This window comes from Mesoplodon mirus (genome assembly GCF_964341445.2).
Source record: "Mesoplodon mirus genome assembly, chromosome: 5".
NCBI classification, from domain to species: domain Eukaryota; kingdom Metazoa; phylum Chordata; class Mammalia; order Artiodactyla; family Ziphiidae; genus Mesoplodon; species Mesoplodon mirus.
The window spans coordinates 40,927,518-40,950,761 of record NC_138980.1 but is presented as its reverse complement, the minus strand read 5'-3'; the positions used below and the strand labels follow the sequence as shown (position 1 = coordinate 40,950,761).

The window sequence follows — 23,244 nt, the reverse complement described above, 5'->3', positions numbered from 1 at the left end:
CAGGTCCCAAGTCACTGCTTTCAGAAAAACAGTGGAGTGGTGCCTAATGGGCTGGTCAGCTGGAAGATCCTTGCAGATATTTTTGATACTAGATCACTGTGAGACTTTGGGCCAGTAACTCGGAAGGAGTTCCCAGAATTGGGATTTTTTTTTTTGCTTTAACAAAACTCTGTCCATTCTCATCTGTTTATTTATGTGAACTGGGTTTCTTAGTGTTTACTTTAAAAAAAAGAAAATAAAGAAATGTCAGAGTAAAAGCTGTAGCTCATTCTAGGAATAAGAAATATTCACCTTGGCTACATGAATTAATTGCGAAAAAGGGTGCCTCCATCCCATTGAGAGAGGCAGTGCCAATAACTTACTGTTTATGGTTAATGTTTAGTAACAGTTGTTGATGATTTATGATGCATGTTTATGATGTATGTTTAGCTGATATTGTAATGATAACTCATCCTGAAGGATGTTCTCTTTACACTTAGAGCCTTAGGTCCTGAAAATGTTTTTAAGAAATTTAATTTCAATATGAGGAATAGGTAGAATGCTCAGTAGTAACCTTCAATCACAAGCGTGTATTTGGATAAAATTACATGGGGGAGGGGAACAGGAACAGAATTCAACTTGAAGGCAAAAAAGGAGCAAATATTAAAGAGCTTGTGTATAGCTTTTTCCTTTTAAAGGAATGATGGTAGGTATGATATTACTCAAGTATTTAGACTCTGGTGAGATTTAACAGAGACCCGTAAATGTCTACATAAAATTTGCAATATCTACAGTTGGCCAGAAGTGACATCTTTTGCAACTATTCAAGCTCAGGTAAAAAATATTAGGTGTTGGGCTTCCCTGGTGGAGCAGTGGTTGAGCGTCCGCCTGCCGATGCAGGGGATGCGGGTTCGTGCCCCGGTCTGGGAAGATCCCACATGCCATGGAGCAGCTGGGCTCGTGAGCCATGGCCAATGAGCCTGCGCGTCCGGAGCCTGTGCTCCGCAACGGGAGAGGCCACAGCAGTGAGAGGCCCGCGTACCGCAAAAAAAAAAAAAAAAAAAAAATTAGGTGTCAACTTAAAAATCTTTTTTTTGTGGGGGGACATGCAATTTGCAAAATTATTTTAGGGATACATGAGCAAAAAGGGTTCGAAGAGTGCTGAGTTTGCTCGCTTACAGATGTTTTCATGGGATCCCAGGGAGGAGGAGTGGTGTTTTTCAGTGAGCTGGATCTCTGTGGGGATGTTCAGTGGGCATTTCAGACTCAACATGTCCAAAACTGAGGCTGGATTCCCCACCACCAACCTTTGCTGCCCCCCAACCCCTGCCGGTTAATGGCAGTTCCAGTCTTCTCATCACCAGGCCCCAGGCTGTTTGACTCAGCTCTTTCCCTCACGCCTCCTGTCCAGAAGTCAGCAAATCCTGTCTCTCTTGCTTCAGAACACATGTGGCAGACAACCACTTCTTATCAGTACTGCTGCCATCACCTGGCCCGGGCCAGGGAGTGGCAGGCTTTACCCGTGAAGGGCCGGATGATAAATATCTTAGGCTTTGCAGGCCCTACAATCTCTGCGACAGCTTCTCAACTCTGCCACTGTCACAAAAGCAGCCCTAGACAGTATGTCAACCAGTGAGCATGACCGTGTTCCAATGCAACTTTGTTTGCGGATGGTGAAATTTGAATTCTGTATTATTCCTGTGTGCCATAAAATAGGCTTCCGATTTTTTCCAACTGTTTAAACATGTAAAAACCGTCTTGGCTTGTCCAAAAACAGGTGGTGGCCCAGATTTGGCCTGTAGGCCACAGTTTGCTGACCCCTTGGTCTAAGCCATCCTTTTATCTTGATAACTTCTTTTTTAATTTTTTAATTTTTTATTTATTTTTTTTTGCGGTATCGGGCATCTCACTGTTGTGGCCTCTCCTGTTGCGGAGCATAGGCTCCGGACGCACAGGCTCAGCAGCCATGGCTCACGGGCCCAGCCGCTCCGCGGCATGTGGGATCGTCCCGGACCGGGGCACGAACCCGTGTCCCCTGCATTAGCAGGTGGACTCTCAACCACTGCGCCACCAGGGAAGCCTGATAACTTTTTTTTTTTTTTTTAAATTTTATTTATTTATTTATTTATGGCTGCATTGGGTCTTCATTGCTGTGCGCGGGCTTTTCTCTAGTTGCGGGAAACGGGGGCTACTCTTCGTTGCGGTGCACGGGCTTCTCACTGTGGTGGCTTCTCTTGTTGCGGAGCACGGGCTCTAGCAGCACAGGCTTCAGTAGTTGTGGCTCACGGCCTCTAGAGTGCAGGCTCAGTAGTTGTGGCGCATGGGCTTAGTTGCTCTGTGGCATGTGGGATCTTCCCAGACCAGGGCTCGAACCCGTGTGTTCTGCATTGACAGGTGGCTTCTCAACCACTGCGCCACCAGGGAAGCCCCTATCTTGGTAACTTCTTATTGGTGTTCCTGCTTCCATCCTTATTCCCCTATAGTCCAGAGGGATCCTTTAAGGACCCAAGCCAGGTCACATCCCTCCTCTGCCCAGAATCCTCTGTGGCTCCCACCTCACTCAGAGTAGAAGCCACAGTCCTCACCTGGCCCAGGAGACCCTGTATGACCCATCACCTCCCTGCCCTCACCTCCTTCTTTCTTCCTACCCACCCTGCCCCCAGCCACAGGGGCCTTGGCTCTGTTGCTTGAGCACGCCAAGCATGCTGCACCTCAGGGCCTTTGCACAGGCCATTCCTCTGCCTACATGGTCTCAGATCTCTCAACTGCCCTTTCCTTAACTGCCTTCAGGGCTTGGCTCAACATCCCCTGAGGGAGGCCTTTCTTTTTTTTTTTTAAGTCTTTATTGAATTTGTTATAACATTACTTCTGTTTTATGCTTTGGTTTTTTGGCCGCAAGACATGTGGGATCTTAGCTCCCTGACCAGGGATCGAACCTGCAACCCCCTGCATTGGAAGGCGAAGTTTTAACCACTGGACCACCAGGGAAGTCCCAGGGAGGCCTTCCTTGACCACTTTACATGAAACTGCCAGCTCCCTTCACCTGTCCCTCCCTGTCCCCTTTTCCCGATTTGTTTTTCCCATGGCACATATCATGTGTGACTATTTTATTGTCTTTGTTCCCTGTGAAAATGTCAGTTCCATATGGGCAAGGATTTTTTTTCTCTCCTTCCAGGGCTGAACCCCCAGAGTCCTTCACAGTGCCTGGCATGTAGTAGGTATTCAGTCACTATTTATGCAGTGAATGAATGAGCCTCAGTGTCCTCACCTGGAAAAGGGGATTAATAGTAAAGGAGATAATTTGTGTCGAGGACTTGCCTCCCTGCCTGCACGTTATGAGCATGCAGGAGGTGGTAGCTGCTGCTGCGGGTAGAAGGCTGGCCACCTGGGTCCCAGACTGGGCTTTCATGCAAGCGGCACTCCCCCCGGTGTAGACTGACCTGCCTGCTGCACCTGGGCTGGGCGTGCTGGGTGTAGGTCGGCCTGGATGAGCGCCTTCTGCTGGTCCGGTCAGCCTGTGTCCTCAGAGCTCAGCCTCACCACCTCTTCCAGCTTTGACAGTGCCTTCCTGCCCAGAGATGGAGAGAGACCAGATGTGGTCACCAACCTTGACCCGGCCAGTGGTGCAGGGATGCAGATCAGGGCCATCTTCCGGGGGTCTGGGGCTAGGGGCAGCCCTGGAGGAAAAGCGTTCAGTTCTAAGGAGGAAAAGCAGGCAGGGCTCTGCCCCTGGAGTTTGTAACTCATGTGTCCTTGGGGTTCCTGAGCCGTGGCTGCCTCGTCTGTAAAGTGGGGTAACAATGCAAACCTAGCAGGCCAGCATGAGCTGGGGGAGGCAGGCTGCTGGCACCCTGCTTGCTGGTGCTGGGGAAGGGAGCAGGGAAGGGGTAGAGAGCGACAAGGGGGGTTGGCTGAGGCTCCACTGGAAGGGTCTGGGAGGGCACGTCAGTCAGTGTCAGTCAGCTGTGCTAAGGGTTTTGGGCATCATCCAAAGGGCAGGACCCTGTTTGAGGAAGGCAGTCCGGGTTGAGTTGGCCGCCTCCATCTGTCACCTGGGAGCTTTCGAAGCTGTGGATGCCTGGCCCTCCATCAGAGATCCCAATTTCCTTGTCTGAGTTGTCCAGGCCAGGGCTCTTCTGGTGGGTTTCATAAGCAGGCAGGGTTCAGGACCACTAGGCGGGGTTCTTAGCCACATCCGCCACGGGAATCATCTCTGTCAGGTCCTCTTACAAACATTCGCATTTACCGGATGGAGAAGACAGGGCTCAGGCAGGGAGGTTGGTCTGACTTTGGCCTCTGCAGCACTGCCTCTTGCTCAGTGTTGGCGAGCCCCCCACCTCTATGGCACTGGTTTTCCAGGTTCATTGGTGGCTTTAGCCTGGGGCAGGAGACCATGCAGGAAGTGTCGAGAGAGCTGCTGATCTTGCCTGAGCCCCTCTGGGTGGTATCGGGGTGACAGGCCTTTCGCCCTTGGTATGGCCTGACTCTGCTGGGGCCAAGGGAGGCTGGGGCCGGGGGGACAAGCAGGCTCAGCCTCCCAAGGGCGCTCCTTGTGGAGGTGACATGTTCTGCGTCGTCCAGACCTCTGGAGACTAGGTGTGCTGGAGTTGTAACGTCAGGGAAGTTGTGGGGGGGCGGGGGGGCTGCCTTCCAGATAATTGGGTCCAGGCTTTGTTCCTCCTTGTTTTCTGTTAGCATTTGGCCCTGTTCTCCAGAGTGGAGGAGGTATTGCTTTGTGATGCTGAGCAATGAGAGTCTTTGGGCCCAGGTAGGGGGGCGCGGTGCTGGCTCTGGTACTTCCTTGGGCTACGTGCCTTGGGCAAGGGCCCCCTGGTTTCCGAGCCCTGGTTTTCTGAGCCACCTAAATGGGGTCACAGTCCTTAGCTTACAGGCGCAGGTGAGGCTAGGTGAGTTGTGCAGGTAAAGGTCTTAGCATAGTTCTTGGCACAAAGTAAGCATCTGCTAGACGATACTAGTGATGGCCCTTCCAATGGAATAGGCCCTTGCAGCACAGCTCTGTCCAGGACAGCGCCCCCTGGAGGCCCCAGGGAGGTGCGTGGGCTGTGGGCACCAGCAAACAGCTGGTCAAAGAGCATGGCTCTCTCAGGCCCAAGACCCAGAGTCCTGCTGTTTTGGCCCAGCATCTCCTTCATCTTGGGCCTTCTGTGGTCACAGCAACCAGCCGGGGCACCCGAGCACCCGAAGAATGTCTTTCAAGGCTGGATGCTACTGGGCTGCCTGGGGCTCTGCCAGCTTCTCCTGGCCCCGGATCCCAGAGCCTAGGGACATTGGCATTCAGACCCTGCCACTTCTCCTCTGGCTACCAAGTGTGGGAGGCAGGAGCCGGCTGGTTGAGGACCTGGGAGTGGGTGGTCAGTCTCTCTCTGCCCTTTCTACCCTGGGCAACATTCCCCCACCCCCCCAACCACTGTGGCACCTCAGGGAGGCTGTGCAATCCCCCCAGGAGAAATGGGGTCATGAGTGAGGCCACTGGGGAAGGAGGTATTTCTGGCCGAGCAGGTGTGGCCTGTGCTGGCGTCCTGGCAGGTCTTTTCAGCTGGCCTGGCATGAGTAGTGTGACTTCGATATTTCTGGAAAGTGGAAGGGAGAGGGAGCCGAAAGTGCTGAGCCGCTGAGTGTAGGTGAACATGCTCAAGCCTCTGCATTTGTGAAGCGGGTGAGCCAGTCTGGCAAGTGCTGCTCAAGGCCAGACCTCCGTCCTCTGGGTGTGGCAGCCCTTGTGCCCTGTGTGGGCGCTCTGGGGGCCGAGAGTGCCCAGGTTGGCCGGCTGATGGACCTGTTGGGCCCTCTGCATCTTTGCCTGGAGTTCTAGGTTGCACCGAGCAGGGCTTGTACCCTCAGCTAGGCCTCTTGTGCGCCCACCTCGGGAGATGTCACCCACCAGAGCCCACACTCCCCTGCAGGTACTGACTGGGTTGTGCCAGGCTGCCCAGCACAAGGCATCCTGGTTGAAGAGCCCTTTTCTGGCAGGCAGACCCCATGGGGTCCCAGCGAGCCTGCTCTAGGCAGGGTGTGCTGTACTGCACCCTCACTGCATGGGGGCCTCTGCGGGGCGCGCTGGCTGGGGGTGCAGCCCCAGAGGCTGGTGTGTGGTGGGGATCTGGGCTCAGGAGTTTACTGCTGCGTGAGCTGGGTGCACTCCTAACCCCTTGGAACTCAGCTTCCCCATCTGTGAAATGGAGTTAATGGCTCCAGCTCCCTCGGCTGCCATGGGGATTGAAAGGAGAGGGTGAGGAGAGGCATTTGGGAAGCAGCTGCGGTTGTAACCCATACCCATTGGGCAGGTTCCATCTTAGGACGCACGGAAGCGGGAGGTGATGAGGGTGACCAGGAGGCCAAGCTGACTCTCAGGCCTGTGCCCGCCCCTGTCCCAGGCCCGGGGATGTAGACTCTGCCATGAGCCACTGCGTCTTGTTTACAGGCGGGAGGGGCCTGAGGAACACTGGGCCTGGCTGTGTTTATGAAAATGGGGAAACTGAAGCTTGAGAGGGGCCCAGGCTCCTGGCTTGGGAGGCTTTCTGGGCACTGGTGCCTGGGCCCCGGGTGCCCCGCCTGTGCAGCAGCTCCCACAGGGTAGAGCAGCAGTTGCAAACTTCCAGCCTGGGCTCAGGCGGTGCCTGCCTTTCCTGCCGCCCTCCTACTTGGTGCTTCTCTCTTCTGAGGCTCAGGTCAGAACCTCAGACCCACCCCCGCCCCCCATCCCCACATCCACTTCTCACCCCCTCCATGGCCATCTCCCTACTCCTGCCCTCATCATTGCTTCTGCCCTGGTCTCTCACTTCCCACGGGGGTGCCTAGGAACAGCTGAGTCAGGTCACATCCTTCCTCTGCTCAAGAACCCTCCATGGCTCCCACCTCACTCAGCGTAAAAGCCAGAGTCCTCCCTGTGGCCCACAATCCCCTGCAAGATCTGCCCCATCACTTCCCTGTTTGTGTCTTCCCGCTCACCCCCTCCACACTCTGCTCCTGCCACAGTGGTCTGCTGCTTAAACATGCCAGGCACAGTCCAGTCTCAAGGCCTTTGCAGTGGCTGTTCCCTCTGCCTGGAACGCATTTCCCCTGGATGTATGCGTGACGTGTTCCCTCAGTTCCACTGGCCTTTGTTAGATGCCCCTTCCTCAGGGAGGCCTTCCTTGACCACTCTGTCTAAAATGGCCATACTCCCCCACCCCACCCCTGCCACCTTTCTCTTTTTGTCTCCACAACTCTTGGTGCAAAACCTGCCGCTATTTATTGTGTGTCCCTACCCACCCCCAGCCCACGCCTGGGATGCAGCTTCTGTGAAGGCAGGGGTTTGTTCACTGCAGTGCCCAGGGGAAGAGGGGAGGAAGGAAAGGATGAGTGAATGAAGGAAGGAGTGTGAGGCAGTGGCTCCCGAGGCCTCTTGGCTGGTGACTGGCAGAGCCAGAGTTAGCGTTCACTCTCTTGATCCCATCCTGCACCGGATGTGCCCGGTTCATTCACCTGGAGCTCCAGCTGCTGTGCACACCCTTCCAGCTGGTGGGAGCAGAGGCCGCGGCCACAAGGGGGCAGTGGAGAGCGGGGCAGTCTCGGCGGCTGCCACCTCGGCTGTGGTGGTGATGAACTACAGTAGGGACGCTCGCCGCAGCCCAGCCTCTGCCATCCGCACGTGTCTTGCTATTGTTAGGGTTCAGGCTCACTGTCGTCAGCTCCTTGCACCACCTCTCTGACCTTGGTGTGGTTGGGGCCCTTCATGATCGTGGTGAGGACTTGGGGAGGAGGGGCCTGGCTCCCTGTGCGTCTGCCACTTCTATTTTGCTAGTATCGGTCTGATAACATTTATTCTTTATAAGAATTATTCTAGGGGCTTCCCTGGTGGCCAGTGGTTGAGAGTCCGCCTGCCGATGCAGGGGATACGGGTTCGTGCCCCGGTCTGGGAGGATCCCATATGCCGCGGAGCGGCTGGGCCCATGAGCCATGGCCGCTGAGCCTGCGCGTCCGGAGCCTGTGCTCCGCAACGGGAGAGGCCACAACAGTGAGAGGCCCGTGTATCGCAAAAAAAAAAAAAAAAAAAGAATTATCTAGACTGGACATGTTTGTGTGCTTTCTCAGGGAGGCCTTCCCTGACCACTCTGTCTAAAATGGCCATCCTCCCAACTCCTGACCCCCCGCCCCCCATTCTCTGTTTTTCCCCACAATTCTTGGTGCACAACATGCCACTGTTCTCTGTTCCGGCACCCCCTGTGCACTAGCACCCCCCGCCCCGGACCTCACACAGGCCAGAATGGTGGTTGTTATTATCTGTAAATCTTACAGAAACCCTGTGAGATAGCAGGTGGGGGAAGCCCACTTTGTAGATAAGGAAATGGAGGCTCAGAGAGGTTGGGTTACTCGTCCAGGGCTACACAGCCAGGAAATAGGTGAGTCTTTTTGACCTCAGAGCCTCCTTGTGAGGGGCCGCTGTGCCTGTGTTGCTGCCGCCTCCAAGGGCCCAGGGTGTGTGGAGCCTGTCGGTGTGGAGCCCCTTCTGTGTTGGGGATGCTGGTGAAGAAAGACAGGGTTCCCTAGGAGCCAGAGCTGGCCTATCAGTGACCCTTTGCGTTGGTGAGCGGTGGCCCCCTCCTTGGAGGAGGGTCTGGCAGCCAGAATGCTGGGCTGCACAGGGTCACCGGAGCTGGGCGGGTGTGTCTGCAGGCCTCACAGAGGCTTCCCTGGAGCGAGGCCACCGGCCCAGGCTAGGGAAAGCCCCCCTGCAGCAGCTCCTGCACTGGGGCGCCCACCTCTGCTCTGGGGTCTGGTGTGGTGGGCAGGCCCCCATCCCTCCAAGTGTGAAGGAGGAGTGAGGGAAAGGCCTTGGCTCACAGGGTGGTGGGGAGGGGGCTTTGAGGCAAGGTGCCTTCGTGACCTTGGGCAAGGTGCCTCCCCCAGGTGCTTATGGAGAACAGCTCCTTGCCAGGCTCTGTTCTGGGTGCTGGGAAGTGACTGAGGACAGGACAGTCCCTGCCCTCTGGAGCTGACCATCCAGTGGGAGGCAGACGGTAAATGTCTGGGTTGCTATTTTCAGTTGACAGTCAGGAAGGGCCTCACTGACAAGGTTAGGGAGGAGCCCTGTGGGGTCTGGGGGAGAGCGATTCAGGCAGTGAGAACAGCATGTGCAAAGGCCCTGAGCCTCTCCTACTTTTTTTTTTTTTTTTTTTTTACGGTACGCGGGCCTCTCACTGTTGTGGCCTCTCCCACTGCGGAGCACAGGCTCTGGACGCGCAGGCTCAGCGGCCATGGCTCACGGGCCCAGCCGCTCCGCGGCACGTGGGATCCTCCCAGACCGGGGCACGAACCCGTGTCCCCTGCATCGGCAGGCGGACCGTCAACCACTGCACCACCAGGGAAGCCCTCTCCTACTCTTGAGCCCTGGTTTTCTCATCTGACACGTAGGGACCATCCCAGGAGCCTTGTCTACCTGAGGCTCTGGGCAACCATGCTAGCTTGAAACAGGTGCTCAGAAAGTGTGCACCCCTCTTTCTACTATGGCTACCTGGATCAGCAGCATCTTTATTTCCATGAAGGCAGTGAAGCCTGTGGGCCCTGCTGCCTGTCAGTGGCTCTGGGTACTCCCCTCTGGGTGGGGTAGGGCTGCAGCCTGCAGGGTGGGCTGTGCCCTGCCCCTTGTCCGGCCCTCCCCTCTCCCTCCCAGCCCTGACCTCCTGCTGCCATGAGTTGCCCTTGGCTGGGCCCCGGAATCTGGGGCCTCTGGGTGAGAATTCCTCCTGGGCTGGGGAACTGTCATCATAGAGCCACCCTCCTGTGCCCCAGGCCAGGGCTCCTGCCTGTCCTTGTCCTCTGTCTGGCCACTGTGCCTGAGGCTTTGGGGCCACACCCCCTGCCTGTGGCCAGTGCCCGGACTTCAGGTCAGTGACACCCTCACGGGCTTTGCTTCATTCATCCTTTGAACATATCACTGCCCCCTTGTCCCCCCAGCCCCTTCCCTCCATGGGGACAGGAAGAGCTGCCCCCGGCTCCTTCAGGAAAGTCCCACCACTCACTCCTCCCCTGCCCCTTGCCTGCCTTCTCTCCGGGGTAGGGCCTGAGCCTGCTGCCTCCCCTTCTGTGCTCAGGACCCCTGCCTGGGGCTCTGCCCAGCGGCCACCTGTGCCCCTCACCCCAGTCCTGGGCCTATCCTGGCCCCCCCCCCCCCAAGGCTGGCCTCAGGCCTGGGCAGGCTCAGGGGTGTGTGTGTGTGTGTGTGTGTGACAAGCGTAGGGGGCGGGAGTGTGCTGGGGCGCAGAGCAGGGGGTGGGGAGTAGGGGGTAAGCTCAGGGACTGCAGATTGGGAAGTGCGTGATGGGCTCCCCCATATTGAGGCCCTCATCGGGTGGGGTGGAGGTGTGGGTAGCCTCTGCTGCTCCCTGACCCTGGACCTTTTCTCTTTATGGGTAATTGGGACCGGTTTGCTAGCCCTGCCCTTAAAAGAAAATGATTTATTGAGGTAAAAGTCACATGACGTACAATTAGCCATTTAAAAGTGAATTTAATTCAGTGTTGTGCAACCACCGTCTCTGTCTAGTTCCACAACTTTTGCATCACCCCAAAAGGAGACCCAGTCCCCATTAGTTGACACTCCCATTTCCCCTCGCCCCATCCTTGGTAGCCACCAGTCTGCCTTCTGTCTCCTTCCATTTACCTATTCTGGGCATTTCACGTAAACATGTGACCGCTTTGTACCTGGCTTCTCTCACCTGATATATATATATATATATATATATATATATATATATATATATACACACACATATATATATATTATTTTATTTTATTTTTTTAAAATTTTTTTAAATTTTTTATTTTTTTTTCTTCCCACTTGGCTTTTAAAATTTAAAAATTTTACTTTTCTGAAATAATTAGAGAGGCACAGGCAGTTGTACGATGGCAGAGAGGTCCTGTGGCTCCCCTGCACCGCATCCCCACCCCCCTGCCCTGCCCAGGGCCTTTCAGACCTCTCCTGCGGTGGAGATTTGGGGACAGGAAATGGGAAATGAGGACCAAACCTGTCACAGTGGCCTTGAGCTGGGGCAGCCCACTCCCCAGTGGCCCCGGGGCCTTGAGTGCCGCCGCACCGGCTGGGCTTACCTCTGTGAGGGCGCCGCTGCTCCTCTGCGGCCTCGGGCTGGCCTGGGTGTGTTGGTGGCGGTGGCAGCCGTAGCAGCTGCAGCGGCGGCTGCTGGGAGGGTGGCCCCTGTCCCAGCCGCCCTCTCCCGCTGCCCAGCTTCCTTTCCCAGCAGCCAGTCGGGGCCCCGACGTCCCATACTCTCCTCCTGGGTCCTGGTCTGGTGCCCAGGTTGTGGGGAGACGGTAGGGTTTCAGCCCTCCCCCAGCAGCTGGCCGGCAGGGAGAGGGGCTGGTTGTATTTTAAGCTGTTGAGTGGTTCAGCAGGAACTCGGAGGCCTGCTCTCCCAGTAGACATGGTGCAGCCTTCCTGCGGACCACACGAGCTCCGAAGGCATGTGGGCACTGCCCGCCTGGGACCCAGGAACTATTAATATACCTGCAGCCACAGGGCAGCAGGCCCTCTGCCTGCTCGGGGCCGTGCTATCCTCGCCCTTTCGGGCACATTCTGCCTGTACCCCTTCCGTCTTCCAAGAGGCCCCTTGGTGGGGCCAGACACTCGGGGCAGTGTGAGCAGTGCCCTCTTTCTGGCCCTTCTGTCTGGCCTTGTTATCCCCATGACTCAGAGGGGTTCAGTAACCTGCCCCCCAAGGCCACGTGGCCGTGCAGAGCCCCCAGTTGACAGCAGGCGCACTCTCTAGCGTGGTAACAGTAGCATCAGACAGGAATTCTTGGTCTCTGGGCTCTGTCCTGCCCTCCGTCCATGACGTGGGGTGGGTAGAGCATAGGTGGGCAAACAGGCCAGTGTGCTGCAGCGACCCCCTGGCCAGTAGGGGAGCCGGGATCTGAACCCAGGCCCATCCCCTTCCCTTCATCGCAGGCCCTCAGGGTCTCCTCAAGTCTGTCCTCACAGCCTGAGGTTTGGGGGCACTTCCCATCTGTCAGGTACCACGCCAGCCCCTCGAGGTACACACTTTCCTACCTGCCTCCGGCCTGAGGCTCAGAGAGAAGTGACAGCCCCAGAGTCAGCCAGTGACAGCATGGCAGGGCCGGATTCAGTCCTGTGTGCTGCCCACCACGCCCCCTGCCTCTCCCACTGGTGGTGGAGTGTGGGTGAGGGGAACCCTTTCCTCCTGGGGGGCGTGGCCCTAGGTGGGTGGGCATGCCCTCAGAGAGCCCTGTCTGGGGCCCTGCCCTGGGGTTCTAAGATCTGCCCCCTTTCTCCATGCTGCCTCTGACTGAGGGCCTGCCAGGCGGGAAGGGTCCTCAGCACCTGCTACCCAGTGGCCGACTTGGGGTCAGACCCAGCCCTGCCTGCCACGTCCCCATGTCTAATAAGATCTGCATCAAGCCCTACACTAGGGCCCTCAGGCCTACGTGGTGGGCCCGGGCCCTACTGGGCCTCACTCCAGCTCCACCAGCAGTTCACACCATTCACAGCTGGCCCGGGTGCCTTCTCAGACCCGCTTAGAATGGGTGGGTCACATCCCCCTGGGGGCTCCCTCACTCCCAGCACTGCCCCTTTGCACCACCGGTCCCACCACTGCCTGGGGCTCAGGGAGAGTGGAGTTGGGGGGGGGGTGCTCAGGCGGTCTGCCCTGGGCTTTGGGGGGCTCAGGGCCTGGACGAGGGTGCTATGTTGGGCTGACATGGTGGGAAGACTGCCCTGGAGGTGGCCTTGAACAAGGCCTGGGTGGACCTAGTGAGAAATGGGTGGAGAGGGAGGCGGGGGAGGTGTGAGCCAAGGTCTTGGCCTAGGCTGGGGGCGCTTGCTGGAAACTTCCTGGTTTCCTGACCCTTTCCACACTTAGCGAGAGGCTCTCTGCACCAATAACGCCGGAATCTGTCACCTCCCTGGGAACACAAATGCACAAGGAGAATAATCCAGAGTGTCTCTTACAGCTCAGAAGGGGAAATGGATGATCTATCTCGCAGATTCTCAAAATAGCTGGGATTTCTCCAAGCCCAGTGAACTCTGCGGGCCTGAGCTGGGGCCTGGGTGGCCCGTTGGCCTCTCACCCTGCTCCTGGTGACTGGCCCTTGCTCTGCACTGGGCAGGGAGGCCAGGGGGCGCCTCCATTCCTGTTCTGGGGATCTCCCTTCCCCCCGTGCTGTTGGGGGTCCATGTCCACTCGAAAGCCTTACAGTCAGGGCAACTCAGCCTTTGGAGGGCTGCCCCCAGGTCCCCCCTCCCAGGAGGTCTGTGGCGTGGCTCCTGGGGGGCTCAGTGTGGGGCAGTTTTATATTTAGTTGGGCCGTGGCTGTTGGGCCACTCGGGTTACATCTGCACAGAAGCCGGCGGAGCCAAGGCAGGCACGGGCTCCCTTCCAGCACCGCGGCAGAATATGATCTCGCCGGCCCGGCCCAGAGCACTTCGCGTGGGGAGGTCTGTGGTGGGGGCTGACGGCCGGCAGCTGGGGCCTCTGGCTGCAGCGGGCAGAGCGGGGCAGGCATGGACCTGAGCGTGAGCGTGGTGGCCCGGGAGACCAGCCAGGGCCTTGGCCCCGTCTTTGGCCTCAATGGCCTCCCCCGGCCCATGCCCCACAAGACGATCAAGAAACCTAAAAAGGCCGTTCTCTTCTTCGAGGTGGAGATTCTGGACGCAAAGACCCGGGAGAAGCTGTGCTTCCTGGACAAGGTAGGACCGTGGTGCAGACTGTGTTGGCCCGAGGGTGCTGGGCCTGCAACCTACCCCTTCCTGGGCTCCTGGCCCCCAGGGAGATGGGAGTGCCCCTCCACCTGGGTCCTGACACCCAGCCCCTGCCTTTCAGGGTGTGCAGGAGGGGTACTGTCCCTGGGCCTGCCCCAGCCAGCTTGCTCCTCAGGGTAGATAGAGCACCCTGGCCCTTGGGTGTGGTCGGGAGCTGGCCTCCCAGTGTGAGAAGGAGGTGAAGCAGCCTCTGTGGACCCTGCACGGCTCTGGGGCCTGGGGAGGAGGTGGAGTCCTGAGACCGGCCCCACTCCGAGGCCAGGCCAGGGGAAGGGGTTTGTCCCATCCCAGGGAGGTCTGGAACAGGTTGAGGGCCGTTACTCTGGGGGGAGTTGTGGCTGGGGGTGGAGAGGAGAGGCGAAGTGGGCCTGGCTTCCCATGCTCAAACCATCTCCTAGCCAGTCCAGGGGTGACCTGGCTGCCTGGTTAAAATGGCCCTCAGGCCCATGGCTACCTTGTCGGCTACGTGGGTTGGGGGGCCTGGTCCCCAACCCTCCCGCCTCCCATGGCAGTTGCCTAGGACCCCAGTCCATCCCACCTCACCAAGAGGGATTCTGGGTCCCGGGCTCCCCACCCACGGCTTACTGGTCCCTGGCCTGTGTTTCCCTCAGGTGGAGCCCCAAGCCACCATTGCCGAGATCAAGAACCTTTTCACCAAGAGCCGTAAGTCCAGGGCCCAGCCACACTGCCCCCGCGACCCCTCTGGGCAGGGGCCTCTAGGTAGGACCCTGTCCTACATGCCTCTCCCTCAAGGGCCTGCAGAGATGCGCCCCCAGTGTGGCCCAGGCTTCTCTGGGCTTGCCTGGGGCACCCGCCCCCGTGTGGCCATCAACAGGAACGCCCTTGCTGGGCTTTGGGGAAGGACAGCATCCCGCTTTGCCTGCTCTTCCGGTCTGTGTCCTGGAGCCACACAAACTTCAGAGATCTTGCCCGGGGGCCAGAGGAGCTGTAGGGACACCGGGCCCCACCAGGCTGTGCGCTGTGACACCCTACTCTCCCTACAGATCCACAGTGGTACCCCGCCCGCCAGTCCCTCCGCCTGGACCCCAGTGAGTACAGCTGTCTGCTTGGCTGCCCCTGGGCTCCTGGGTGGCCCTGGGCAAAGGCCCAGGCAGGCCCTGAGCCCTGGCCCAACTCTCCGCAGAGGGCAAGTCCCTGAAGGATGAGGATGTTCTGCAGAAGCTGCCCGTGGGCACCACGGCCACACTCTACTTCCGGGACCTGGGGGCCCAGATCAGCTGGGTAACGGTGCGTGCAGACCCCCTCTCCCAGCGGCCTCGCCTCCCGTCTGCCGCGTTGGGGTGACTCCCCTCTCCCCTCCCCAGGTCTTCCTGACGGAGTACGCGGGGCCCCTTTTCATCTATCTGCTCTTCTACTTTCGGGTGCCCTTCATCTACGGCCACAAATATGACTTCACGTCCAGTCGGCACACGGTGGTACAGTGAGTGGGGCTGGGTGGGAGGCGGTGGCGGGGGAGGGGAAGGCCTGCTGGACCTGCCCCTGCTGAACTGGCTTCCCCGCCCCCAGCCTTGCCTGCATCTGCCACTCATTCCATTACATCAAGCGCCTGCTGGAGACGCTCTTCGTGCACCGCTTCTCCCACGGCACCATGCCGTTGCGCAACATCTTCAAGGTGAGCCCCCAGCTGCCTGTCCAGGCCCTTCACCCCCGGCCCTACACTCCCTGGTCCCCCTCACCTGGGTCCTGCCCTCCACTGGGCCAGGCTCCATCCCGGCCCTGCTCCCTTTCAGAACTGCACCTACTACTGGGGCTTTGCCGCGTGGATGGCCTATTACATCAACCACCCTCTCTACACACCGCCCAGTAAGTGGCCTCGGACCCTGCTCCCCCCGTGAACACCCCTTCACCCAGGCTCTCCCCTCACGGGCTTCCCCTCTCTGCTTCCTCTTCAGCCTACGGAGCTCAGCAGGTTAAATTGGCGCTCGCCATCTTTGTGGTAAGCGGGCTGGGACGGATGACGGTGCGAGGAGTTTGGGTGGTGGGGTGGGGGCTCCGAGCTGACCCTGCTTCTCTAACAGATCTGCCAGCTCGGCAACTTCTCCATCCACATGGCCCTGCGGGACCTGCGGCCAGCTGGTGAGTGGCCTGCTCCGGGCAGGGGGGATGGCCACCTGGGCAGGCTGAGCCAGCAGGTCTCACTCCTGTCCTGTCCTCCCAGGGTCTAAGACCAGGAAGATCCCATACCCCACCAAGAATCCCTTCACATGGCTCTTCCTGCTGGTGTCCTGCCCCAATTACACCTACGAGGTGAGGGTCTGCCCTCCTCTCCTCTCCCTCCTGGGGCTTGGGGTCCCATGTGGAGGGCTAGCTTCTAGGAGGGGGCGCTGCCTGGCTCCGTGGCTGCTCCTGCAGTTTGAACTTGGAACATTTGGAAACGGAGAGACTGTGGCCTCTATGGGGCCTGGGAGGTGTCCAGCTGGGCTTGTGGCTATTGGGGACTGAGGGGCAGCTTCATCGTGTAGTCCCCCCCTTACTCCAGGCTCCTCTGGCACTGGCGTGTGGTCCCCATCCCCTTACTAGAACAGCTGGGGCTGGCCAGCCCTGCCCGCCCTCACCCTGCCTGCTCTGCCCACAGGTGGGGTCCTGGATTGGCTTTGCCATCATGACACAGTGTCTCCCAGGTGAGCCCGCTGCCCCTTCCCCAGGGGGCCCTGCCCGTCCCTGCTGTGTGCAGCCCTCCCTCCCTGACTCCCCTGCTCCACCCCACAGTGGCCCTCTTCTCCCTGGTGGGCTTCACCCAGATGACCATCTGGGCCAAGGGCAAGCACCGCAGCTACCTGAAGGAGTTTCGAGACTACCCGCCCCTGCGCATGCCCATCATCCCCTTCCTGCTCTGAGTGGCACCCCCTCACCCAGGCTCAGCCACGCCAGGCTCGTGGCCCCCCGCCCCAGTGCCATTCTGGGCGAGGACTGGGAACCACTGCTCTCCAGCGTCTGGAATAAAACCTGCCTGCCCAGCTGGACTCAGACTCCGCGGTGTTTCTTTTGGGGGTCGGGTCGGTTCGGGGATCAGCACACCAAAGAAAGAGGCGGAGCCAGGGATGAGGGCCCTGGAGGCTTTTATTTTTTTGACTGGTCCACAGGGTGGTAGGCGGGGCCACTACAGGGCCACCCCGGGGCCCACGTCGCCGGACCCCTGGCCTCTGGCCATGTCCGCCTCCCTCTGCTCCCGCCTCTTCTTCCGCTGGAGCAGCCGCCGCTCCCGCTCAAACTCCTTCATGCGCCTCACGTAGCTGCAGGCAGAGTACAAGGAGGGAGGGGTAGCCTGGGGAGCTGATGGGACTGGGAAGGGGTCGCAAGTAGGGAAGACCTGCGTGCCTGCGATGTAACTCTGGGGTCTGCCCCCTCCCCTGGGGTGGACACCCGTGGGCCCAGAGCAGGAGCTGGGTCTCCCACCTGAACTGGGCGTGGCCGCTCCTGTAGGCACCTCAAAGCAGCCCGCCCCACCCCACAGCCCCTTTGGGATTCCTCTTTCTACTGAGGCGGGGCCTGGCTAGAAGCTCAGTGCTAGTTTGCTGTCCTTTGCCTCTGGAGCCGCGCGCCCAGGGCCGGGCCAGGTGCGGGTTCGGGGCGGGCGTGGGGCTCACTCGAGGTGCTCGCAGTAGTCCCAGTCGTGCTGCTCGTGCTTGCAGGCCAGGAAGTTGGGGAAGCTGTCACGCTTGCACTTGAGGAGCCGGATGAGGTAGTGGGCGCAGTAGTCCCGCTGCTGGAGCACCAGCTGTGCGTCGTTCATCTCCTGCTGAGTGGCCACCGTCTCTGCCGGGGGACGGGTGGGGCTCAGCCAGGGCCAAGCAACCCCCAGCACTGAGGCCCAGATGGGCAGGGTCCCTCTCCCGCCATCACCGAGCACCTCAAAATCCACACTAGATTCTTGCCTCCCGTCCCCCTGGGGTCACTCCCCAGACAGCCCCACCCTGCAGAGGTGTGTGTGTCCGTGTGTCTGCCTGGGGGACCTGGATCCCAGCTCTGTCCTCTTGGTGGAGGCGTAGCATCTGCCCACCTCATAGCTGAACTAATAATCCTCATCCTGCTGCCCCACCCACCTGGTAAACCCCAGGGGGATGAAATCAACCTTCACTTCAACTGGGGCCCATTTGGGGGCCGTCAGAAATCGTGGGCACACACCCCAGCGCGCGCCCGCTGTGCTGGTGGTCCTGAGCTCTGTCCCCACCCAGCATGGGGCACACAGGACCTAGCCTTCCTGCATCCTCAAGGGAACCCCCGCCCCCTCTCTAACTTACCCCATCTTTCCTGGTCCTAGATGCTCCTCCTTTCTCGAACATTCTCTTCCCGTGGCCCCCCTCTCTGCCACACCCTCCCCAGGTTTCCTCCCATCTCTATGGCTGTCCAAATATGAAGCTGCCCAAACATTAAGCCTTGGCTTCTGGTGGTTCTTGCTAAGAGCCCTCCGCTCATTCTAATTCATGGCTTCGGTCTCCACCCCGTAGATCGTTGAGCCCCAGGCCTTGTGTCCACCTGCAGCCCCTGATGGTTTCCATGTCAAGGTGGTGCTTCACACGTGATGCTCCAGCATGATGAGTCAGCAGCCAGGATTTATGGAGCACCTACTGTGTGCTAGGTGCTGGGGATATACAAGGGAACATGCCAGGCAAGGATCCATCCCTGCTCTTGGAGGGAGACACAGAACAAACAGGTAGAGCTAGATGTTGTAGGATGCCTGACAATGCTAAATATTAGGGAGGAAAATAAAACGAGGGAGAGAGAGAGGCAGTGTGGGGAGGTGGGTCAGAACTTTAGATGGAGGATTCCCTCAAAAGGTGGCATATGAAGGTGAGGGAGTGGGTCACATAGACACCCGGGTAAGGCATCCCCAAGAGTGGAACAGCAGGTGCAAAGGCCTTGAAGTGGGAGGACAGGCGGGATGCCCCAGGGGTTTCGGCCTGAGCATGTGGTGGTCAGCGCTGGAGGGGGAGGCACAGGGTTGGTAGGGGAGGTCAGGAGCTCTGTTTCAGGCCTGCTGAGTGCAAGATGCCCGTTAAATGTGGAGCGGAGATGCCAAGCAGGCAGTGAGGTCCATGAGTCTGGGGTTCAGGGTCAAGGCCCAGCTGGAGATAAAAACTCCAGCACTGGTGCACAGCAGCCATTTGAAACCAGAGGACTAGCAGAGACCCCCAGGGAGTGGTGGGAGTGGGTGGAGACAGGAGAGACCCACACAGTGGAGCGCCTTGGCATTTACAAGGCAGGGAGGTGGGCGGGAGCTGTGGGGTCTTGGGACCACGTGAAGAGGGGCTCCCAGGAAGTGGCAGCGACCGGCCGTGCCTGCTGCTGCCGTGCCTGCTGCTGCCGTAGTGCAATTAGACCTGAGAATCTGACAACGGGGCTTTGCAATACAGACGTAGTGAGGGTGGGGAGGAAGCTTGACCACAGCCCTGTCGGTGAAGTGGTGGGGAGGTAGCTGGAGGGGGAGGTGGGGCCAGGAGAGGATTTTTTTATTTTTATTTAAAAAAAAGTTTTTTTAGGGCTTCCCTGGTGGCGCAGTGGTTGCATCTGCCTGCTAATGCAGGGGACAAGGGTTCGAGCCCTGGTCTGGGAAGATCCCACATGCCGCGGAGCAACTAGGCCCGTGAGCCACAACTACTGAGCCTGCACGTCTGGAGCCTGTGCTCCGCAACAAGAGAGGCCGCGATGGTGAGAGGCTCGTGATGAAGAGTGGACCCCGCTTGGCACAACTAGAGAAAGCCCTCGCACAGAAACGAAGACCCAACACACACACACACAAAAGAGTAAAACTTCCTAAAAAAATTTTTTTTTAAAAATTTATTTAATTAATTTATTTATTGGCTGTGTCAGGTCTTCGTTGCTGTGTGCGGGCTTCTGATTGTGGGGGCTTCTCGTTGCGGAACACGGGCTTTAGGCGCATGGGCTTCAGTAGTTGTGGCTCGCGAGCTCTAGAGCACAGGCTCAGTAGCTGTGGCGCATGGGCTTAGCTGCTCTGCGGCATGTGCGATCTTCCCGAACCAGGGCTCGAACCCATGTCCCCTGCATTGGCAGGCGGATTCTTAACCACTGCGCCACCAGGGAAGCCCCAGGAGAGGATTTTACAACAGCAGAAATAAGTGTATTTGCATGTTGATGGGAAAATCAACCTTGCAAGAGAGGGAGAGTGGTTGGGCGCGGTCCTTGGGTAGGTGAGAGGATGGGATGGAGGGCATCAGAGGGCTCACCTGGAGCAGAGGCTTAGTTAAAGCCGGGGCAGATCATCTGGGCTAACAGGAGAGAAGGTGGAGTCCAGGGTGTGTAGGAAGCAGGGATGAAGGGAGCCCACGAGAGCTCTTTTGGCTGCTTCTGTTTTCTTAAGAGGATACAAAGTGACTAGCTGAAAGGAGGTGCTGGAGTCTGAGACAGAAGGCGTGAAACCATGGTCTAGGAAGGAGCAGGAGAGAGCAAAGGGCCAGGGAATGTGATAGGAAAAGAGCAGCATGAAGAGTCAACTGGGGGAGCAATTGGGAGACCAGTCAGGGAGGATGGGTATTTTTCTCCGATGTTCAGCTGCACAGGGACAGGAGCCACGGAGGAGAGCTGGCTTTAACCAGGGTTCTGGTTAAGCAAGACAGAGGAGGGGATGGGGTGGGCGGCTCTGGGTATTTGCAAAACATGAATGGGAAAGCAGGGTGTGAAGTGGGAAGGACTGACATGATAAGGAGGTGGGGGTGCTGATGGACTGCAGGTTCCAGTGGGGCTGAAGGAACTACAAGGACATCAGAGACACCATAGGACTGTACCTCCCAACATTCTCCTAAATCCACACCTCTCTGCACCACCCCATTCCCTTAGGGGTCTCCCTGTCTCCAAGTCGTCGCCCACCTGGCAGTCAGCGTGACCTTTTGATAAAGCAAATCTGATCGTGTCCCTCCTCTGCTTTGAAGCACTAGCTCTCCCCTGTCCTTGGTCCCAGTGTGGCCAACTCCTCCGCATCTCCCGCAGGCCTCGCTTCCAGTCATAGTCTCCTGAAAGCCCGCCTTGATACTCCCAGGGGCCATCATCAAGATCCGCCAGGTTCCTTTGTCTTCCCTACAGGGCTGTGAGTTCCCCTTTAGTCAGTGCCTGCTGCATCCTCGGTGCTCAACTTGGGACTTGGTCCAGGACTGGCGCTCGATATGCTTGTGATATTAACGAATAAAAAAAGCAACGTGCAGGACAGTATGTGCGGCGTGAGCCCCCCTTGTGTTTTCTCTAGCATACCTAAAAATAGTGACATCTGGACAGAGGTACAATAACCACATCCCTTCCGCGATAAACCCTCCCATAGTTCCCCACTCACTCCAGGACTAAGTCCAACTTCTACCGCCTCATTAGGTCCTGTATCGCCACTCTCTTTTGCCCCCGGGCTTTTTGATCAAACAGTGTCCTCTGCCTGGAATGCCTCCACACTCAGGCAGGGTCACGCGCGCCCTCTGGACTCCTCTGGGCCGAGGTCAGGGCTGAACCCAGACACAGTGCATGACGCTCGAGCCCAGCCGACCCCGGGGTTCAGGGGTTCCGGCGCCCACCCCAAACTCCCGCCGGCCGCGCCTGCGCACTGGGCCTCACCGCGTTCTTTGCGCCCGGGGAAGCCGTAGTCTGGCGGGAAGGTGGGCATCTGCAGGGGGTCGGGCTCCACCGATGCATCGCCCAGGTAGCGCCGGGCCAGGTGCGCCCCCATGGTTGCTGTCGCCGCAGGCAGCCGGGGTCACCCAGCTCCTACCCGGAAGCACTCCTTGCCCAGCGACGGCTTCCGAGTTGCTCAGGCCGCAGCGGTGATCATAGAGATGAACGACTCCGGAGGACTTCAGGTACCTCTGGCGCCACCTGGCGGTTGGGCTGAGATAGTAAGGTGCGCGGCTCCTACTCCGGTGATCGCCAGAGGGGACCTCCCTGCTTCTGGAAATCCATCTGGGCAGGAGAGGGTGGACGATGCGAGCATGGGTCTTCCTCCCTCTCTCCCTGGGCGCTTCTGATCTCCCGAAGCTAGAGCACAAATGAAAATTATTCTTCTGTCGTGTTTCAAAAAAGTCTTTATTCTAAAACTTTCGAATTTGTCATAAAAAACCCTGCACAGAGCTGATATAATTAGCAAATATCAAAAGTTTAAATAAAATTATTTAAACTAAGTATTTTAATTAAGTTTAATTTAAATAAGCAAATAAAAGTTATTTATAAACTATTTATAAACTGAGATTTTAAAATAAATCCAATTTAATACTTTGTAAAAATAAAACGAGTTGCGATTCTAGTATCCCTGTAGTTGCCCCTGTAAAGAATGGGTTTACGTTTCACACCTGTTACATTAGAGCTTCTACACATGTATATTTAAAAGTATAATACATTGTTTAATACTGCCAAATACTTCTTGGCCCAATGTGCAGCTGTAACAAATGCTGTGTTAATTTGTTACTCTCTCTGGAATCCTGCACATTGGAACACAAAAGAGAAGCCTTTCACTGGGTGCTTGGCAGTGCTGGGAAATGATACTTGGATGCTGCATGATTAAATTTCATTTGACAAGGTGTTGTGGGTTGAATTGTGTCCACCCCCCCTCCCCCAAATAAGTTGAAATCCTAACCCCTGGGAACCTGTGAATGTGATCTTATTTGAAAGTAGGGTCTTTGCAGATGTAATCAAGTTAAGATGAGGTCATGATGGACTCGGGTGGGTCCTAATCCAATGACTGATGTCCTTATAAGAGGGAAATTTGGACACAGACGTGCACACAGAACATCACATGATGCTGGAGGCAGAGACTGGAGTGACGCATCTACAAGCATATGAACACCAAGGATCCCAGGCCAGGAAGGATCCTCCCCCAGATCCTTGGGAGTAAGCATGGCCCTGCTCACACCTTATTTTGGACTTGCAGCCTCCAGAACCGTGAGACTATAAAATTTTCTTGTTTTAAGCCACCTAGTTTGTGGTACCTTGTTATGGCAGCCCTAGGAAACGAATACACAAGATAATTTGTCTTTTCTCCTACGTAAACTTGTCTGGTGCTCAAATCCTCTACACACCCCAAAGCAGCATCTGTTTCCAGCACTGGCAGTGGCACAACCAGAATCACACTCAGACACAGGAGGGCATCAGCCAGAGAGGCGGGAAAGTGCTCCCCGGAGGCCTGAGTGGCACTGATACCAAGAGATGTCATGTTTAGAGTTACGGTTGTTTTATGCCAGCTCCAGTCACAGGATCTCAGCTGACAGCAGCATCCGGTGTTCTTCAGTAAATTTATTTTGTGTTTGTAATATGTGAGATTCTCTAAAGCAAGCCAGCTTCCTCTACTTGGGCCAAGGGGGTTTCCTGCTATTTGAGAGAACAGATGTCCTGGATTAGAACCCTATTTGTGTGGCCTGGGTGAGTGCGTTTAGCTCTTTGTAAAATCGAGATCTCAATTTTAATGTTTTAAGCATTAAGTGTGTTAATTATATGAAGTGCTTATAGCAGTGCTTAGCACAGAGCAT

The 23,244-nt window shown here is 57.3% G+C and overlaps 2 protein-coding genes across 3 annotated transcripts in view; one reads left to right on the top strand and one right to left on the bottom strand.

Moving 5' to 3' along the window:
- TECR (trans-2,3-enoyl-CoA reductase) overlaps window positions 1-16,755 on the top strand; it is a 28,583-nt gene extending 11,828 nt beyond the window's left edge. The window contains exons 2-13 of one of the 2 annotated variants that reach the window (XM_082622131.1): window positions 13,649-13,699; window positions 14,383-14,434; window positions 14,776-14,820; window positions 14,916-15,019; window positions 15,097-15,212; window positions 15,299-15,404; window positions 15,523-15,595; window positions 15,685-15,728; window positions 15,811-15,868; window positions 15,951-16,039; window positions 16,368-16,413; window positions 16,502-16,755. In XM_082622131.1, the coding sequence (XP_082478257.1) occupies window positions 13,649-13,699; window positions 14,383-14,434; window positions 14,776-14,820; window positions 14,916-15,019; window positions 15,097-15,212; window positions 15,299-15,404; window positions 15,523-15,595; window positions 15,685-15,728; window positions 15,811-15,868; window positions 15,951-16,039; window positions 16,368-16,413; window positions 16,502-16,629 (912 nt within the window). In that variant the 3' untranslated portion in view covers window positions 16,630-16,755. Of the gene's footprint in view, window positions 1-13,498; window positions 13,700-14,382; window positions 14,435-14,775; window positions 14,821-14,915; window positions 15,020-15,096; window positions 15,213-15,298; window positions 15,405-15,522; window positions 15,596-15,684; window positions 15,729-15,810; window positions 15,869-15,950; window positions 16,040-16,367; window positions 16,414-16,501 lie in introns of those variants that run through there. The other variant, XM_082622130.1, reaches the window with a different exon arrangement.
- Window positions 16,756-16,834: 79 nt separating this feature from the next.
- Window positions 16,835-21,525, bottom strand: NDUFB7 (NADH:ubiquinone oxidoreductase subunit B7). The gene is made up of 3 exons (XM_082623030.1): window positions 21,344-21,525; window positions 17,380-17,548; window positions 16,835-17,025 (listed from the first exon to the last, which is right to left on the bottom strand). Exons 1-3 carry the CDS (start codon window positions 21,453-21,455, stop codon window positions 16,893-16,895), a joined length of 414 nt encoding a protein of 137 aa, XP_082479156.1. The 5' UTR covers window positions 21,456-21,525; the 3' UTR covers window positions 16,835-16,892.
- Window positions 21,526-23,244: the final 1,719 nt, after the last annotated feature.

Bases quoted from the DNA above. Each gene is read 5' to 3' on its own strand.
- NDUFB7 (XM_082623030.1), bottom strand. From the start codon at position 21,455: ATGGGGGCGCACCTGGCCCGGCGCTACCTGGGCGATGCATCGGTGGAG. The intron at 17,549-21,343 runs GTGAGGCCCAGT...GTCCCCCGGCAG, and splicing joins CCCCGGGCGCAAAGAACGCG to AGACGGTGGCCACTCAGCAG. The intron at 17,026-17,379 runs GTGAGCCCCACG...CTCTGCCTGCAG, and splicing joins GACTACTGCGAGCACCTCGA to CTACGTGAGGCGCATGAAGG.